At 37.9% G+C, this 20,192-nt stretch overlaps 1 protein-coding gene across 4 annotated transcripts in view; it reads right to left on the reverse strand.

Annotated features, from left to right (window-relative positions):
- Positions 1-20,192, reverse strand: part of VCL (vinculin) — a 103,805-nt gene that overhangs the window by 29,260 nt on the left and 54,353 nt on the right. For 2 of the 4 annotated variants that reach the window (XM_045783160.2, XM_045783159.2), the window contains exons 3-8: positions 16,164-16,314; positions 15,872-15,980; positions 14,096-14,218; positions 11,909-12,069; positions 4,084-4,174; positions 3,122-3,269 (exon numbers count right to left, since the gene is read on the reverse strand). In XM_045783160.2, the coding sequence (XP_045639116.1) occupies positions 3,122-3,269; positions 4,084-4,174; positions 11,909-12,069; positions 14,096-14,218; positions 15,872-15,980; positions 16,164-16,314 (783 nt within the window). Of the gene's footprint in view, positions 1-3,121; positions 3,270-4,083; positions 4,178-11,908; positions 12,070-14,095; positions 14,219-15,871; positions 15,981-16,163; positions 16,315-20,192 lie in introns of all 4 variants that reach the window. The other 2 variants (XM_087863014.1, XM_045783158.2) reach the window with 1 other exon arrangement.

Below are 20,192 nucleotides of genomic sequence, written 5' to 3' on the forward strand. Positions count from 1 at the left end.
GCAAAACACCTAAACCATCTACTTTCCCCCTTTGCTTTTAAAAATATGCATTAGCTTCCCGGAACGGCATAACCACTTTAAAGACCAGCCTACAAATTTTGATAATAATGATTCTTCTCTTGATGGTGATTACATAATCAAGTCTGAACTTCAGGGAGAAAATGTGCTTGTGATCTTCTTGCTATGGAGGGTTTGTTACCATAGTAATGTGTGCTTTAGAAAAAAAAAAATCCCATTAGATTGTCTTATTTATGGGCAAGTATACACTGAAAATGTTTCAGGGGGTAGCATGCACAGTGTTAGTGAAAGCACACCACACTGGGACCAAGCAGATCTGTGTTCAAATCCTCACTCCTGGGGCCTGTGAACCTTGTTTATGATGGACTTCAGCTTTCTAACTTATAAAATGAGAGGTGGGTAGGAAACAGTACTTTGCTTGCTTACCCAACAGAGTGGTTTCAAGCAAAAGGATAAACTGAAAACACTATGGCAATAAAGCAATACAAATATATAACTACTACTGTTATTGAATTGTCATTATTATTATAAACCTAATAAGAATCTTAAATGTCTACCTTCCACTCCTATGCAATCTATAAATATCAAAACCAGTTGGTACAGAGGGGAAAAAAGCACTGTTGATAAGAAACTGTTTGGTTTTTTTTTCCCCATCAAATTCCTGAAGACCTAATTTTACTGTTTGCCTCTCTCAGAAGTGGTAGGCTCCTAAAATGACATACATTATTAGACACTCATTTTCGCTTTGGAAGAGACTTTCCAAGTCATAACAAAGTAAGATTTGCCACCTTTTCACAAGATCAGATTTTTCTTAATTCACTCAGCCTGGTAAACTCTCCATGATGGGGTGGTAACTTTGTCAGCTTGTAGAATGGCAGGGCTTATCTTCCTAACCTGAGCTTCTGACTGTAGGATGAACTCCAAACCATCATTGCTTCTCTTAATAGTAGCATGGATCTGTCATTCATTTATCTCTCCTCTTAAAATTCATCTTTATTTTTCATCTATACCAGTATCTGAAATAATGAACTCAATAATATTTATTGCCAGGTATATAAAAGGTATAGATACCTTTCATTTGTACTTGAGGCTTCCCTTTTATGTGCAGAGGAGCGGAAGACTTTTGGGACCTTTTACGATTTAATATGCTTTTTCCTTCAACGCTAGTAACTCATGATGAGACACCTTTTTAGTATAAAAGTCCAACTGTGAAAATGTAAAAATATTTACGGGCCACATAATTTTTCACTCAAAATAAACGCTTACTGAGTCCCATGGGAGGAAAAATCGATCCTTACAACCTAGAAACTGTAGGTGACTGATAAGAAGCTTATCAATGAGGAAACTGTTGCTGAGTCTCAGCCACTGAAATGTTAAATAGCCAGGCATATTTAAGAAAGGCTAACAGGGAGATAGCTTTCCAATCTTTCATCAGGAAAGGACACTTCAGGCTGCAGTGTGAAGCAGGCCCATAGCTCCTCATCACTGTTCCAGCCTTTTCTCTTTACAGACTTACGGTCGATCCCATACAGCAACCACCTTGTTCTCTTGCTCAAATTCATCTTTCTCTAAACACATACAACTGTGTATTCGAGAATTCCAAGTGAGAACTGTCTACCACACTGTGAAAAGGCTGCAGACAAAAGAGCCAGCAGTGAGAAATTAGAAGAGCCAAGAGTCTTGTCAAGCTGCATTGGCATTTCTCCGAACGGGAACAGAACTTCTTTTTGTCCTTTCTGTAAAGTTCTTGTCATGCTCATGACAGGGGAGACTGTTTCACAGCAGGAGAAAAAGGCTCACTGAGCTCAATGCAATCACATTTATTTATGCAGTTCCTTCTCCCTACAAGGTAGAGACTCTTGACCCGAAACCCATGGAGCTTCCAGGGCCACAGTGAATCCACGAACCTCTGGAAATTATACATAATATTATATGGGCACGTTTATGTGCATCTTTTTACATACAGATTCATGGTTTTCATCAGATTAAAAAAATTATCTTGACCCAAAAAAGGTTGAGAACCACTCCTTTAAGAACTATATTCTTGGAGCACCTGGCTGGTTCAGTCAGTGAGGTGTGCAACTCTTGATTTTGGGATCGTGGGTTTGAGCCCCACGCTGGGTGTAGCGATCATTAAAAAATAAATAAACTTAAAAAAAAAAAGAACCACATATATATTTTTTAAGTAACCTCTACATCCAACGTGAAGCTCAAACTCACAACCCCAAGATCAAGAGTAGCACACTCCACCAACTGAGTCAACCAGGTGCCCTAAGAACTGTATTCTTAAGTCTACTCTGTTAATACATTTGAAACCAGGTCTAACAGTGTACAACATGTCAAGGGGTGTTTCTGAGGCCTGTTTGTATGGAGACCCTGTATATTCCAATTATCTCAAGATGTTTCATGACATTCTTGAAGCCAAATTAAACTTCATCTACACTGGTATCTCAGCACATTTCAATTCTTCCCTAATGCCCATATTATAAAATTGCATAAAAATAAGGATCTTTTAGAACTTCCTTGACTCTGTGGACGAGTTCCAAAGAAGCCTATATTATACTGAGTTTTCCTAATAGCAGACTATATATATTTAGTTTACAGGGGGGATAGTTTTAAAAGTCAAGTCCTGAAGTAGGTAAAAGAATTATGAAACCAAATGAATAATGATGAAATACAAACTCAAAAAAAGCCTAGAAATAACCAACTTACATGATAACCTACTTAACCAGTTTTTTAAACAATGTGAAATAATTCCAGTGTTTTCACTCTTTATGTTTCTTTTTACCCATTCTTCATAGAAGATACGCCTACCCATGCCAGACTTCACCACCACCCCTTATTCATCATAAGCCTATGGCTAGAAACTAAGATATCAGATTTCTATTTCAATTTCAACTTTCCTATAAAACATCTGCCTATTTTAAGAGTGTATCAAAGGAAAAGTTCACTTCAATCTCAAAAGAATAGAATATAATAATCTGTGTTATCCTTTAGTCAAAAAGAACACAGTAAAATTGGCAGAGACTTGCTCTCTTAATCACTCTATCAGGAGTTCCATCCGATCCGTTACTTAACTTGGGTAAGTGCAAAGGAACTTTACCTGGCTCGGAGTTCAGCCACCTGATCAGTCATCTGCCCCAGCATTTTACAGGTTCCCAGGATCTCCCTGCGTTCTTTGCCTGCACAGAGTTCACCAACTTTTCCAGCTTCATCTAAGATCTGTCTGATGGCCTGCTCACCAGCATCCCCTAAAATAAAGAGATACTCAATATCTACACCGTTGACGCATTAATTATTTAGGAAGGATGCTTTACAAGTCATTTCATTCATGAAGGAATGGATGATTTTAAACGACAAGTGAATAGAAGACAATACATCTGATCGCTAACAGCCAAGCAGTGCCCTTAAACCGGACGGTGAGGTTTCAACCACAGATTCTTCTAAAAAAGATCCTTGGAATCATATCCATCTGGAGATGATAAGCAGCTTGTGGTAAGAATATGGATGATGAAAACACACTCTACTCATTTAGTACTACTTAGCACCTCTAACCTCCATTAGGCTTTTCACATTCATTCAAATATTAATCTAAAACTGAATATTAGATTAGAAAATCCATAAAAACTAGCTCAATAACCCATTTGGGTCTTTACATAAGTCAACTTCGCTTTCCAATTCTTATTGGCATCATCATCATTTAATCTGCTTAATTAAGTACTTTGTTGACATAAATGGAAATCTGCCCAATGGGAACGAGAAGAGTTTTTATTCAAAATAATTACCTTTCTGATTCAGAGAGGTGAACCAATAATCCGGCAAAGAACGCTCGGTTCAGCTTGGCTAATTCCTCCATGATAAGAGGTGTTTATCTTTGTCCTTCATCCTTTTAAGGACCAGTAATGCTTCAATTAGTCAAAACTATCAGAATACAGAATATGCCCCTAACTGTTGTAGTAGTTACCTCAGAATTATGAGATTATGGGAAGATTTCTTTATTTCTTTTGTTTGCTTGATTTTTAGCTTTTTATTGTATCCATCAGAAAAGCAGAACCAGAGGATTACCTGGGGAGGCACTGGGATCACGAAGCCAACCTTTGGCCTGGTTCAATTTGGAGTCTATGGAGGCCAATGCTCTCTTCATGGCTTCAGTGTCCTTTTGAAGAGAAATACAATTATTTTCTTTGCAAAAATGGAGATACCGTGATACAAAGTAAGACAGAGAAAAAGTTACAGCACTTAACATACAGTAGCTAAGGTAGTCCTACAACAGCCTTAAAAATACTCTCATCACACCAGAATGCTTATTTCTGTCAAAAATGCAGCATCGTGCATGCAAATCTTCAGTTAATTCTATTTTGTTTTCTGGTCTCTCTATTGCTAAACTGTGCAAACTGGTAAAAATCACTCAAGCCAAGAGATGCTTCATGTCTGCAGCAGGAAAAAGCCCTGTTGTCACATGCCTCATTATCAGCCTTCCACTCCACATTCATCTACGGCAGCCCTGGCACAGCCTTCCCTGCATCCGGGAAGCCTCATTAGCACGTGGCACCACAAATCACAGTTCTTTTACATCTTGCTCGGAAATACACAAACACTGGATGATGCTTCGCTATACTTAATTAATCTGAAAAACTTGGAATTACTAGTTGGAAAAAAAGTGAAAATTTTAATCTAGCAATTTAGTTTTAATTCCACAAATAAACTGCTCCATGTAATGCAAGAAAAAAAGTGTCATTCTGGCCTTCCCTGCCGTCCTCCTCATCCTCCTCATTCTGAGTTCCCTTACCATCCTAACCCGGGAGAAGAGGCAGGATAAACAAAGTGGGTCTCAGTTTCTTGTTTACAATCAGGATTCATAATGGCTAGCATTAAACCCAGGACAGAGCATGAAAAGCTGAAGCAGACTAAAAATACACCAAGTGTTTGATGAAGTTTTTAAAATATAGAAAAATGTAAAGAACGATATAGTAAATACCCATGTGTCCACCCTCACAACTGACAGGCTGGCTATCTCATAAGTCTCTATTTAAACACCTTAAAAGACAAATGAGTGGGTGGCTCAGTCAGTTAAGCATCTGACTCTTGATTTTAGCTCAGGTCATGATCTCAGGGTCCTGGGGTCGAGCCCTGTGTCAGGCTCCATGCTCAGCACGGAGTCTGCTTGGGATTCTCTCTCCCCCTCTCACTCTGCCCCTCCACCCACTAATACTCTCCTTCTGTCTCTCTCTAAAATAAATAAAATAAAATAAAATAAAATAAAATAAAATAAGAAATAAAAAGACAGCCAAACTCCGTTTTGCTCTAGGGAACTGGCTCTTACGGCGTTCCATGGACCAAAGCACAGAGTTAACCTCTGAAATTCTAGGCAATGCCCTGAATCCCTAACTTTTTTTCACTTTTCAGTCCTGCAAAACCAGGGTTCTCAAAGGTGTTGTATCACTACTCTTCCACACGGGGGCACGAGGAGCAACCCCACTTCTAATCCAAACAAAACCCAGCACTAGGACAAAATAAGGGCAGACAGCACTCAGAGGCATAAGGTCAGCAGCCTGACCACAGCTTTTCCAACGCACCTATTGAAACTATGAGGACTCTCAGCTTAAGGATTTCCTCCTTCCCAATCTAAACAGATATAGATTGTTCTACTGTTTTTAACCTCGGCTATCAAAGGCTCTAAATAGCAAATTCTCAGTCATGGCAACTGAAGAGAAACGAATTACTGAAAAAAATGTAAATAAAATTATTCTTTATTATCAAGTTATATGGAATTATGGAGGCTATCTCTCAATAGAAGGCAGGGAGTATCTATTTTGAAATCCATTTGTAGTTAGTACAAGTAGACAAATGGCATTTTTTAAGTGCTTTCATTCTCAAATGGCTTAAATATCTACTCCTCTTCCATCTTCTCCTGCATTAATCTGCACAGCAAACCCTGACTTTAAAAGTCAGCTTTAGCTTGATTCCAGATTAGCAAGGCCCAAATCAATACCTGTTTAAAGAGAGGCTCATGCAACTCCCAACCTCAGAGAATTAGATAGCCTTTAGGGTCTAATACAAGTTACAGGACTTTGTCTAGGTACAGGAAAAAAAAATTCACCATCTCTTACTAGGGAAGTATGTGCATACTCTAAAGAGATATTATATCCATGTAAAAATAATTTAAAATCTATTAACATTTCTCTAACACATTTTTTAGAGTAAAAAAAAAACCTGGAGATTGATTTCATTTCAAAAATACGAATTCAAGGGGAACAAAGATCAAATATTTTCTGTGTCTACTCTAGCATTAAAGGCTACTGTTCGGGGCGCCTGGCTGGCTCAGTCGGTAGAGCATGCAACTCTTGACCTCGGGGTCATGAGTTCAAGTCCCATATCGGATGTGGAGCCTACTTAAAAAAAAAAATCAAAAAGAGACAAGGCTACTAGTTTGGAAACTAACTGAAGATTTCTTGCATATTAGGTTCTGTTTTAGGTATTGTTCCCTCATTACTTCATTGAACCTCAAATTTAAATATAATTTCATTTTATAAATTAAGAAACAAGGGCCCAGTCCTACAAACCCAATTGATCTCAGGTTTGCTGACATCAAACTTATTTTTCATCAAACTCATGAATTTTTTCTTTTACCAAAAAGAGTTACTGAAGATATTCTTCTAACCTCCTGTAATAGCAAGACTTTGCCTTGTTGATTTTGGCTTTGGTTAATACTGACCAGAAAATAAGCTCTAGAAATCAAAATCCTAATCCTCACTACCCAAAATGACTTATTTTTTTCTTTATTGCCAAAAAATTATTTGAAACATGATGGAAAAAGTAGCTTTGCTCTATTTAGTATCCTCAAAAATCATTGCTTTTTTTTCTCCCTAATAAAGCATGAATGGCCACCACCCCTCAAGGGAAGAATCTAATTCTTAGGAAGTGAGTAATTTACTCCTGAGTGGGAGGTGATGTGACGTCAGTAAGTTAAAATTAAGAGGTGCCCCCTTTCCCCTAAAAATGACCCATGGCAAATTTGAAATGAAGCTGCGCTTTTTAAACTGGGCATTTCAGTTAGTTACCAAAGTTTTTAATAGCATGAATTTTAGACAATTTTGATAATTTAAAACAGTAATTGAAAGGACCACCATCGATTTTTTCTGGAACAGAGCAAGTTTTTAATAATCATTTAACCATATTACGCTTTAATGTCATATCTATGAAAATAAAAAATGTCCATGGCAACAAATATTTTGGTCTTCTAAGAATCTTGTATATACTTCTTTAGAAGGGCTGTTTTATTATGGAATTGACAGAACTGTCATAAGCAGCGTAAGAAGTACATTAATACTGGATATGCTGTGAACCAATTCACTGAACAACCAGGACTAGAAGTCAATTTTGAGGTACATTTATAAAAAGTAAAAATAACCATAACCCTGTGGTCAACCATACAATGTACCACAAAGCTTTCAGTTAAACCATGTCACACCTAAGGACCCAGAGTACAATCTGGGTATGAAACAGAAGAGAAATAAATCTTCATTTGAGTATTTTCTCCATAAAATCTCAAATTTGGGAAAGAGAAAAGTCTCCACCAATCTCTATTCTAGGTTTTTGTTATTGTTCTTCTTCTTCTTCTTCTTCTTCTTTTTTAAGTGTAAAAAAGACCATATCTAGGCATGCACCTTTGGGGACACCTGGCAGGGACCTGGGCACTTCCCCCAAAGTCCCTAGGAGTAAAACTCTTAGGAGTTCAGGTTTTAAATAAAAAAACCACACTGGCTTGGCACTGTCCCACAAACACACCAAAAGGTGGAAGGACAACCTTAAAAGAACTCCTTTTTACACGCTCTCCCAGGAACCAAAACACTCCTAAAATGCAATATAGTTAGATCTAAAGAACACTGAATCGTACTGAGAACCACGGAGTTCCTCCTAGAGATAATCAAAAGGAACTTCGGTAGAAAAAGTGAGGTCCTACAATGCCAGGTTCTAGAAAATTTTCAGTATGGGACTAAGGACTCCATTTTGTTCGCTGTCCAACGTACCCTCCCTTTTCCCACTGACACCTCCCCTCCCAGACTTCAGTTGCTCATCTTTAAGAATACCTTCACCGTTCTAAAATTCAAGGCCACCTATGTGCATACAATCAGATGTACCAACTAAAAGATCACTTTAATCAGAAGAGAAATGTCAATTGTTTTAACATTTTGGGCCGTTCTCCAATTTGAGGGGAGGGGCCAAAATATCATAAACTCCTGAATAAACTATTTATTTGAAACTCCAAGAGATAAGTCTTTTATTGCATTAGCTGCTAAAATAAAATAAGACTCATTAAGAAGATCACATATTGTCAAATCACTATGTGTACACCTGAAACTAATAGAACATGGTATGTCAACTATATTTCAGTAATAACAATAAAACACCTAAAGCAGAATCAGTGTAATTAATTGATTCAATCTTAAATCGTGTTTCATATTCATAGTAGACATTCTAATAATAAAAAAAATTCACATACAACCTTATTTTTTCAAAAATGAAATAAGAATCAACCCTTAAACCTCAGTCGTCTGTAGTTAAGAGCAAGCATTATAGGCTCACATGCTCTAACCAATATTTCCCTCTTTGGTAGAGTACGGAAATCTTCTGCGCAAGACATCTGAGTCAGTCACTATATCCACCACCAGCCTAGGCCCACAGTGGCAGGAATCCACCACAAGAACTAATTCTGAAGAACAGCAGTAATGACTCAAAGTGAGGTTTGCAGAAGCGCCTACATAGGGTTCAAAAAATTCTTAGCTTAAAATTTTTCTCACTTCCTCTTAATTCTCAGCATGCATCAAGAAACAAGTAATAAAATACCAAAAAAATAAGAGAGAGATTAAGTATTGATTGCTAAATTTACAAAGGGCAGAATTAGAATTGTGTTTAATTCACAAATTCGTTTGTTTCATAATGTACACTAAATTAATTTTTAATGATCACTATACAATGACTGCTGATTTCAGGAGGGGAAAATTGTTATTTTCAAAACAAAATGAGGTGTTTAAGTACTTTCAAATGTGTAAATCTGCAATTTGAATGTAGGTATAAAAGGTAAAATAATCAGTTACTGCATTGCCTCTTTTAAAACTTAACTTATTTGGCAAGACGCACTTTTACCAAAAATTTTTTCCACTTACTTTCTTCCCCCACTTTTCTAGAGGAACCATCACTTTCCAGGAGAAAACTGCACCAATGGGGAAGCATGAAACAAGTATGGTAAGACAAAGTTAATTCTTAATTGGTAGGGTCGAGAGGAGGTAAAAGATACCACGTATTAAAATAGAATGGGGACCCAGTGGCCACAGACAGACACGAGGTCTGATTAATTCACCACTTATGGTCGAGCAGTGAAAGATGCACAATGCTACTAACCTGAAAAATAACCAAAATTCTAGCTACCAGTTTCCATGGTCAAGGTAAAAAATTTTTTTCTAATTATTCTTGCAACTAATGAACACAATCACTCTTAAGGGGTAGGGAGAAGTAGAGTGGATGGGGATGGGGTTGGAAGTAAGCTTTGTCATGTATATCTTTTTATAGCATTTTGATTTTTGAACCAGGTAAATGTATAACAAAAGCAAAATGAGATTTAAAAATAAACATTTCTTGTTCATTCTGATGTCATTATGTACTTAGCTTCTTTTGGCTGAACTAATTTTATTTACTTTCTTTCATTCTGAGAGTTAAGTTTTGCAGCACCCGTTACAGTCTGGTTCCTTCCAGATGAGCATAAAACTGAGACAGCTACAAGAATGTACACAGTGGGGACCAGGTCCATTTCCCTTGTATTATCTCCCCCGGTGCCTCATCCTTGTTCTGAAAAACTCAACTGACCACATTTTTTTTTTTTAAAGAAGCATCTCCCAATGGCACTGGCACAAAATAAAGCTCAGCAGCCCCTATTTACTAAATGATGGATAACTATTCCCCTCCAAACACAGAAAAACACTGAGGTTGTAAGGTCTGCTCCTCTTTTTTGCTATTTCTCATCTGCTAGAAGCAAAGGAGAGAGAATAAGGAAAGAGATTAGGTTAGAGGAAGGTGAGGTCATGGAGAACCATGGCTGATTCACAGCTGAGCAGAACATGCAGTGAACCACGGACTGAAGTTAGGAGAAACTTTAGATACACTTAACTTTTTCCCTTTTGAGTCTGAAGGCTAGGATCATTGTGAAAGACAGGTGCCCCATCTAAACTCCTGAGCCTATTCATTTTTGGGTTGAAAACCTCAATGACACATCTCCAAAAGCAAAATTCCAGAGCCTGCAAAGGAGACTGGGAGGAAATGCAAATAGAGAGATGACATCGGCTGAGAGTTTCATTTCCCAAGAGCAGGGTCCACACAGGTCACCTGGAGGTCACCCAGCTACTGAGAGAAACTTGCCCCTCAAATGAAGTCAGTGGGAATGACCAGGCCAAAACGGTTCTCAGGAGCCTGTTCAAAAAGATGAAAGCACCCACCAAATATAGAAAGCCTGATATCCCATAGTAATGTTTTTTCTTCTGCTTTCCCCAAAGAAATCGCTCAGTATGAGCCAGAGTCAGTCCGCCTAGCACAGCCCCAAGTCCCGTATGAAATGACATTCTGACGAATATTCGAGCACAGTGTTACACACCGGCACACGGAAAAAGGCACAGCACACAGCACAAGAAAACCTCACAGACATGCTTTTTTTCTCTTTTGAAGCGAAAAAGAGACTAGAGGGCAAGAGAAAGCTTACCTTCTAAATGTGAGAAAAAGAATATAACAAACAAGAGAACAAAAAAAAGATGCATAAAGAAGTCATAACAGGGAAGTGAAAGTTGTCAAATATGCAAAAGCAAAATTAAGTAAAATCCCAAAGACTTAAAATGATTTCACCGTCTAGATTTAAAACACAGTCTTAAAACTCGTTAGAGAATTTTGTGCCTCTGTGAACAAATCCAGAGTTAAGAGAAGCTAATTTCCTTCTGCATATTTAGATTCACTTTCTGGGCAATGTGATTTTCAGACCCCAGCTTTGACCTTACCTTATTGGTGTCCTGGAGAACAAACAAGCCCTACTGGATACCCAATGGAAGGCATACTACAAATCCCCTCTTTGCTACCAGCCTGCTGGGGGGCCCTGGAAATACCACTTGGGTCACATGTGGGGAAGCTGGATCCTGGAGACAAGTGTGTTTTCCCCACTGCTCGAATCTTGGGAAGGTGTAAACCCAAGTGCTTCTGTTCTCCCAGGCAGTCACTAGACAGGGAGAAGGAGACCAAAGCAGCAGCAACATAAGACCACTGCTGTGAGGCTCTAGAAGGAATCCACCAACCCTTTTGGAGGCCAGGAGGAAATTCTAGAGAAAGGGTGAGAGGACCCCTCAAACTCACTGACGAATGTGAAAACTAATATTTTAATTAACCTTCCTTAAGGAAAATGGTATGACAAATGGACGCACCTAGAAATCCCAAGAGCTTCCTCTGTAGACTTCTTAGGTCAAAGGTTGGTTAAGGAAAAGTTTCCACAAAATTCAGTCACAGTTATATTCTGTATCTTACTTATTAGTCACCTAGCAACAACCACCCACATAAAAAGGCAGGGTTCCCACCCAGGGGAGTATACACCATACAAGAATTCCTCCACCAGCCCAATGAGTGTCCAGCTTGAAGAAAAAGCTACACATCTTAGCCTTCAACCCCACATACCTATTTATTTGTTCTAGTTTGGGGCAAAGGAAGTTTGCAAAAGCAGCAAGTAACCCATGAAACCCATGAAAAGTGAAGTAGAAATTATTTCATAATATCTGAGGGGTCTTATGCTACCCACAATTACAAGATAAAGTGTGAGGGGAGAATTCAGGACTTTGCTTATTTCTCCTCCAGTAACACTTACCTTGCTGGCCCAGGCATCTTCATCCCAAGAAGTGAGTTGTAATACCCGAATGATCTCATTAATTTCAGCACTCATCTTCTCTACAGTAAAGTTGCGGTTTTTCAAAGCTTCTTCTATGCCTTGGTTTTTTGAATTTTTAGTTGTTACAAAAATCTTCATAGCTGTAAAAATAAACAAACGATCAGAAACTAAGCTTGGAATTTAATCTTGCTATATAACAACATTCACACAAGATGTTCCTCACTTTGAGTACATGCTTTGGGTTCTTAAGGTCTTAAAAAGAATATATTAGCCTGGCTCAGTCAGTAGAGCATGTGACTCTGGATCTCCAGGTTGTAGGTTCAAGCTCCACACCGGATATAGAAATTACTTAAAAAAATAGAATCTTAACAACAACAAAACAAACATATTAAAAACAAAACAAACAAACACTGCAAGTCTGCCAATGCAGTTCCAATAACAGCCACCTTAAGGCACAAAACATCATTAAAACAGGATCAGGGAGCTAATTTAACATGCATATACTGATGACCTACAATCACAAAATACCCAATACCTTTCTAAATCAGTTATCATCCCAGCCCTGACAATGGCCCCATCTAACACACACCTATCAGGACAAGATGAAAACAGTCAGTAAGACTGTAACTGGCACATCCTGCTGCCCCCAATCCTAATGGAAGATGCCAAAGTGTTGAGTTTCTCTTCTAGAATTTCTCTCAACATGTAGCAGGAACTTTCTAACCCCCAAGAGTAAAGAAGAAAATAATAATAATTTGAAGCATGGGAGAAAGAGAATATCTTCTCATAAAATAATTGAAATTGTTAAAACAAAGGTTAATCAACATTTTATTGAGTTACCCAGATTAGAAAGAAATCTTACTCCCAAAACCTTTCCACCACATGGAAGAGCTGGCCTCAAAAACATATTTCCCATGGAGATTTTAAGACTCTTCTTACACATTTTTTTGTTTTCTAGTTCAAATAAGGGCTTTCTGAGCTTTTACCCTCACCTCTCCTTTTCTAGCTACTACCTGAAATGCCCAAGCAGGAAGGCAGGAGCTGGGGGTGACAGTGACATGCCTCATTAAGATTTTGAAAATAGAGCTGCCCTCTGCTAGTTAAACTAATTAACCCATAACTTGATTAAGATAACTTATGTAAACCATAAGGTGTCTGGTACATACTAGACACCCAATGAGTACAGCTCCCTTTTGCTAGCTGAAAGAGCAGCCACCAGGCTCTACCCAGTGGGGGAGTGGTCCCATGTGGTCTAGACCACCAGCTCTGTAATGTAGAGAACAGTTAAATTTCTTCTAGGAAAAACAGTGTTAGGGTAACACTGAAAAGGGCTTTTGGTTCACTTCTTTATCCTACAGTGCTCTATGATATCCATTCCAGCTCCTAATTTTTTTTCATAACATAAATAAAAGTGTAAAAAATCCTTATGTCCAGGGGGCGCCTGGGTGGCACAGCGGTTAAGCGTCTGCCTTCGGCTCAGGGCGTGATCCCGGCGTTCTGGGATCGAGCCCCACATCAGGCTCTTCTGCTATGAGCCTGCTTCTTCCTCTCCCACTCCCCCTGCTTGTGTTCCCTCTCTCGCTGGCCGTCTCTATCTCTGTCGAATAAATAAATAAAAATGTTTAAAAAAAAAAAAAAATCCTTATGTCCAAGGGGCATCTGGGTGGCTTAGTCAGGTGAGCGTCTGCCTTTGGCTTGGGTCATGACGCCAGGGTCCTGGGATTGAGCCCACATCGGGCTCCCTGCATAGTGAGGGGCCTGCTTCTCCCTCTCCTGCTCCTCCTGCTTGCTCTCTCTCTCGCTCTCACTCTCTCTGTCAGATAAATAAATCAAATCTTAAAAAAAAAAAAAAAATTCATGTCCAAGACTAAAGTTTCTAGATATTTCACCTCCCTGCAAAGGGGCCAGTTAGAGCTTCAGAACAGAGCAAGGCAACAGGAAGGGCAAGCTTCAAGCAATGAACAGGAGAAGGAGAGCATTCGGGAAGATGAATACTGGTTCTTAGCCAATCAGCTGCAGCCATCAGGTAACAACCTGATCTATCAGGCCTCATTTTTCCCAGCCTGAAGGACATGCAACTAAGCAGTAAAAGAAAATTAACATCAGAGTTTAGAATACACTGACTTTTTTTTTTTCCCTGTAAGATCATGTACAGGCAGAAAATACCTGAAATGAGAACTGGCAGCAATTCTTTCACGGTGTTCATGGAGTTCACCAACATCACTCGGTGCTCCTGGTGAGTCAGTTCCTGCTGCCTCTCATCAATCATCTTGGCCATCTTTGTCATTCCTGGGGCACAAAGAATAAATTGTGCAGGGTGAATAGTGAAACGCTCCAGACTCTGGCGTTCTGAGGCTAAATCCGTTATGAAGGACTATGAAAATCCAAGCTGATTGCCCAGATAACTATCACTGAACTGTAGCATTTATGATATAGAATTTTCTAGACAGGTCTAACTTAATGCAACTTCATTCATTTCAATTGAAAGTAATTTATTAAATGTGAATACTAAATATGACATCATTTTCACACGTTTGACATAAATACACTCACAAATACAAAAACATGCTGAAAAAATAAATATATATTTGTAAAAAACAAATAAAAATATTTTTCCTGGTTACCACGCATACCAAGTTCACGTCACGTATCTGGCCACTGTGCCTGTGTAAGCATCTCATGCAAGCCTAGTACTGAGAAGCCAGTAGCTGAAAAAAATCTTAAGAATTACAATAATTGTGTTTTGTTTTCATCTTTATATTTTTCTGTTCTTTCCAATTTGTCCAAAATAAGCATGTACTATCTTTATAATTAGAAACAAACAAAAATATTATAAAAAAAATTATAGTTAGGACAGCAATCAAAAGCATCTGGTGTTTTGGAATCAGCCTGCTAGCTAGCCCTTTTTGTTTACTTTGGTTATTATTCAAAGGTACTATGTGATTCTCTAAAGCTTTGGTTTTCAAACTGCTCGTAAGATTTTAGTAGTTTCACAGATCATCTAGGGGTACCAAAGGGAGGTGGAAAAGGAGGGGTTACCCCTGCTCCATTCAGTAGCTCCATTTTTGTCTTTCATATGTTGGGATTCTGCATAAGATTGTATTTGAAGAAATAAACTTCTTTTCTCAATGCTATGAGAAAGCTTAAAGAACGCTGCTCTAAAGGCATTTCCTGCTGATCTTCAATGATGGCTCAGAGAAATTCTTAAATGCCATCAGTTTACAGAATGACTGTATGGGAACCTCATGAAAATACTGTTAATTAAGAATCATTTTACCTAAGACAAGACTCTTATGAGGTGGTATGCGATCTTTAATACTGACAAGTTAACCATGTGTCTTGTCATTGGTCTCAATCATACTTTAAGAACCCTCCAGGTCATGTTACATGTCTCTAACAGAAAAATCTGGTATCTGTTCATGTATTTTGAATATTCAATTCTCAGGTGACTAAATCATTTCAAAATGAGACTTAGTCACAGTAGCTCCTCTCTCTTTCTAGGTCTGATTGTATTATGCAGCCTCGGGCTGGGGCATGAATCCATAATAGTAGGCGGGCTAATTAACGAGCTAAGAGGTCATAAAGAGCTACAGGCCAGCTGGCAGAGAGTGAAGGAATACTGTATAATGTGGAATGGAGAGGTCAGAATTCAGGGTGGCCTTAAGCATTACAGTAATAGAAAAGCATTTCCTACATTCTCCAGCAACATTTGCAATGTCTAGTTTAATTCATTAGGCAGGGCCAGGGTTTGTAGAAAGCATATTTAGCTTTCAGAAACAATGATATCTCCTCAGCAGAAACACAGTATCAGCTCCATCAACAGAGGAGAGACACCTAAGAGCCCAATGAATGCATCATTACTTATCTTCTGCAAAAAGCAGGAGGGATCAGACACGGACAAACCATAAAAACATTTTATTATAAAAACTGGACAAGACTAACCTGGTCCAAGATTCTTTGTGTAGGTGACCAAATCTTCCATAGTTTCCACCACCTCTGCCACTGTAAGATATTCCAAAATTCCTTTGCAAACTCTAATGATTTTACGAACCTGAAAATATATTTCAGTTTTTAGTCAAGTGAGTGAACAAGAAATAGAAAACATGCTAATTGAGCTGTGTAGCTATTCAACATTTTCTCATCCTAAATCATCACCAATTCTCCATTATTACCTTTAAGACTATCCTTAAGACTTTTGTCTGGAAGAGGTCTGCATGGGCCTCAGATTGCCTACCTCAGCCTCATCGAAGGTGAGGAGCAGGTCTGATGTGCCGGAGAGGATGCCCCTTGACCCATCGATTAGATAATCTCGAGCAGGCACTGAGTAAGGATCCGACTGAAGCATCTGGGCTGCCTGGACAAGCTTGGTGCAAGCATTCTCAACCCTGTGGGGAGGAACATGGACTTAACTCACTGGCAGAACCAAGCAGAAGACGACGACATGCAAATACAAAGAACATAAATGGACATATTCACATTTTTTTCTGACACAGAAAACAGCCAAGACCAATTTACAACAGGACTCAAGTTTTTAGCTTTTAAAATCTACAATTAAGGGCTACCCATCCATTCATCCATTCATTCATTCATTCACCTCATTCACTGCACTAAGCCCTTGCTCTTTGTTATTTCCTGGCAACAAAAAAATGATGACAAAATGTTTTAGACCTTTCACTTTAGGTTGCTATACATCTCTACAACTCCTTTGTTTTCTTCTTCCTCACCCTATACACACTGCCATTAAAAGACACTACACAAAGAACGGAAATCCTTGACAACAGTTTCAGATTTAATATCTGGAACTAAAATGCCAAAGCATTGTGTGAAGTGAAACTTAATAATCAGATAACACAAAGGATTAGGAGGAAACAAAAAGTATGAAGTAATGCATAAATTTCCCATTCATCTAGCTAAATGGATTTGACAAATCCACTGGACTGTTTGAAAACAACCCTATAAAACTGTTTTGTTTTGTTTTTTTTAAAGATTTTATTTATTTGACAGAGAGAGAGACAGCCAGTGAGAGAGGGAACACAAGTAGGGGGAGTGGGAGAGGAAGAAGCAGGCTTCCAGCAGAGGAGCCTGATGTGGGGCTCAATCCCGGAACGCCGGGATCACGCCCTGAGCCGAAGGCAGACGCTTAATGGCTGAGCCACCCAGGCGCCCCTATAAAACTGTATTGTTAATTAACATGTCACTAGCATTAATAACTGAACCAGTTATTAATAGTTTAATGTTAATACAGTTTAATAATATAGATAACCTGATCATATGTAACAATGAATGAATGAATGAATGAATGAATGAATGAATGAATCAGTGAAGAGCAAGACCTCATGGCTGTGGCTTTGGATCACTCTTAAAGGACTGGTTGTTTATTGTTCCTTTTTAATTTTTAAATTAAATTTTTAATTTAATTTTAACTTATAGAATATATATATTCATATTTATGACACAGCGAAAAATCACCTTCTTTCCACTATGTCCTAAGCATTCAAATTCCATCTACTTGCAACCAATGTTATGAGTCTCCTCTGTATTCTTCAAAATAAGACACTTTATGCATACAGAAACAAAAACAGGCTTCCACCTTTTTTATACAAATAGGATCATACCAGGCATACTCTCTGCATTCTGCTTTTTCCACTTAATTTAACTTAGAGATGTTCTAATAAAAGTACATAGAGAGCCTCCTCATTCTTTAATATAGCTACACAGTCCATAATTTATTAGCCCGCTACAATAAATCACCTTGAATAATATCACTGTGAAATGTATATATCTGTACGATACAGGCCAGAAATGGAACTGCTGAATCAAAGGTGTAGACATTTACAATTTTGACACATGTTGCCATATTGCCATCCACAGAGGTTACTTACATTCCCCCCACAGTGGATGACAGCAGTACCTGTTTCCTCAGTCTTAACAACTCGGTATATAATCAAACTTAAGTTTCTCTTCACCAATATGATAGACCAAAACTGAATCTCAATATAGTTTTTTAATTAAGGTGAAATTCACATAACACACAATTAGTTGCTCTAAAGGGTACACACAATTCAATGGTATTTAGTGTATTCACAATGATGAACAACTACCACCTCTCTCTTGGGTCAAAATTTTATCACCTCAGAAATGCACCCTGAACCCATTATGTAATCACTCCCCATTTCCCCTTTTCCCCCATCCCCTGGTAACCACTAATCTGCTATCTCTATGAATTTGCCAATTCTGGATATATCATATAAAAAGAATCATGTGACTACGTGACTTTTTGTGTCTGGCTTCTTTCACTCAGCATAAGTGTTTTCAAGGTTCGTCCAGGTTATAGCACGTGTGAGGAACTTGTTCTTTTTCATACCTGAATAATCTTTTATTGTATGTGTATATGCAAAAATTTAGAAATTTGCTTATCCATCCAGGTACTGATGGACATCTGGGTTGTTTCCACCTTTTGGCAATTACGAATAATGCTGCTACTCACATTCAGACACAACCTCCACGTGGATTTAGGTTTTCATTTCTCTTGGATATATACTTACAAGTGGAAGTCTATGTTAATTTTTTGAGGAAATGTCAAACTGTTTTTCACAGCAATTGCACCACTTTACATTCCTACCAGCTTTGTAGAAGGGTTCCTATTTCTTCACATTTTTGCCAACACTTGTTATTTTTCAGTTTTTACGGTTTTGGGAGGTTAAAGCCATACTACTGGGTGTGAAGTGGTATCTCATTGTGGTTCTTTACTCACCAAAGATGTTGAACATCTTTTCATATGCCTGTGGGCTACTTGTATATCTTCTTTGGAGAAATGTTTATTGAAGTCCTTTGTTCATTTTTTAATTGGGATGTCTGTCTTGTTGCTGAGTTGTTAGAATTATTTATCTACTCTGGGTATTAAATCTTTATTAGATATATAATTTGCAAACATTTTTTTTCCCTATTCTGCAGGTGCTTTTTACTCAACATAGTTTTAATTTTCATTTCTTTTATTATTAATGAAGTTAAGAACATTTTTATATTTTTTAAATTGCAAAATCAAATTACACAAAGACTGTATGACCACTATGCTCAAACAAATACCATATATACAACAATCATACTTCAGAAGTGAAATATTACCAAGCACTGTAGAAGACCCACCCTAACCAAATGTTCTTTATTTCCCAGAACTCATCATTATCCTGCATTTTGTTCATCTCTTCTCTCGATTTTTTGTATACTTTCAGCACCTATGTGTCTATACATACCTAAACAACATATCATTTAGTTTTGTCTATATTAAAATCTTAAATAAGTGTAATTATACTGTTACATATACTTATGTGTGTGTTCTTTTGCTCAATATTATGATTTTGAGATCCATCATGTTGAGGACAATAGCTAATGTGTCATATTCCACTGTATGGATATACCATAATTTGTTTACCCATTTGACTTCTGATTGGACATTAGAGGTACTGTAGGTTAGGGCTTCTGGTTCACGTGAACAGTATATTTAGTAGTGGAAAAACTGAGTTGCAGAAAATGCATATATTGAGCTCTACCGAGGAAAGTCAGACTGTTTTCCAAAGTGATTACACCAATTTAATATGTTGACCAGTAGTATTCACAATTGCTCCACAACCTTACCAACAGTTGGCATTGTGAATTTTTAAATTTGCCAAAGTGGTCATTGTGAAATGCTAAATTATTGTGAATTTAATTTGCATGTCCCTGTTACTAATGAAACTGTTGTGGGTGGGGTAGGGTGGTTTTGTTGGTTTTTTTTTTTTATGTTTATGGGCCCCAAGAGTTTTGACAGGTAGCATTTTTGTTGTCATCCAGCTCTAAATAATTCTCATTATGACATCTTTCACAATGAATTGTTTGGGTATTTTAAAATATGCTTCAAAACATAAGGGGCTTTTCTAGTTATCTTTTTGCTATTGATTTATCATTCACATGCATCGTGCCAGGGAACGTGGCCTGTAATATAACAAGGCTTTAAAATGTGTTGAGGCTAACTTGATGGTTTAATACATGATCAATTTTTATAAATTTTCTACGTGTACCTGAAAAGAATGAGTATGCTCCAATTTTTATGTGAAATATTTTACATATTCCATTCGCTCAAGCTTGTTAATTAAAACTGCTCAAATTTCCTATACCCTTGCTGATATTTATTGTCTGTTTTATCTATCAACTACTGAGCGATGAAATCTCCTACCATAATAACAGATTAGTCTACATCTCCTTGTAGTTCTATTTGTGTTTTAGA

This window comes from Ursus americanus, chromosome 6 (assembly GCF_024610735.1).
Source record: "Ursus americanus isolate L20-20 chromosome 6, mUrsAme1.1.p, whole genome shotgun sequence".
NCBI classification, from domain to species: domain Eukaryota; kingdom Metazoa; phylum Chordata; class Mammalia; order Carnivora; family Ursidae; genus Ursus; species Ursus americanus.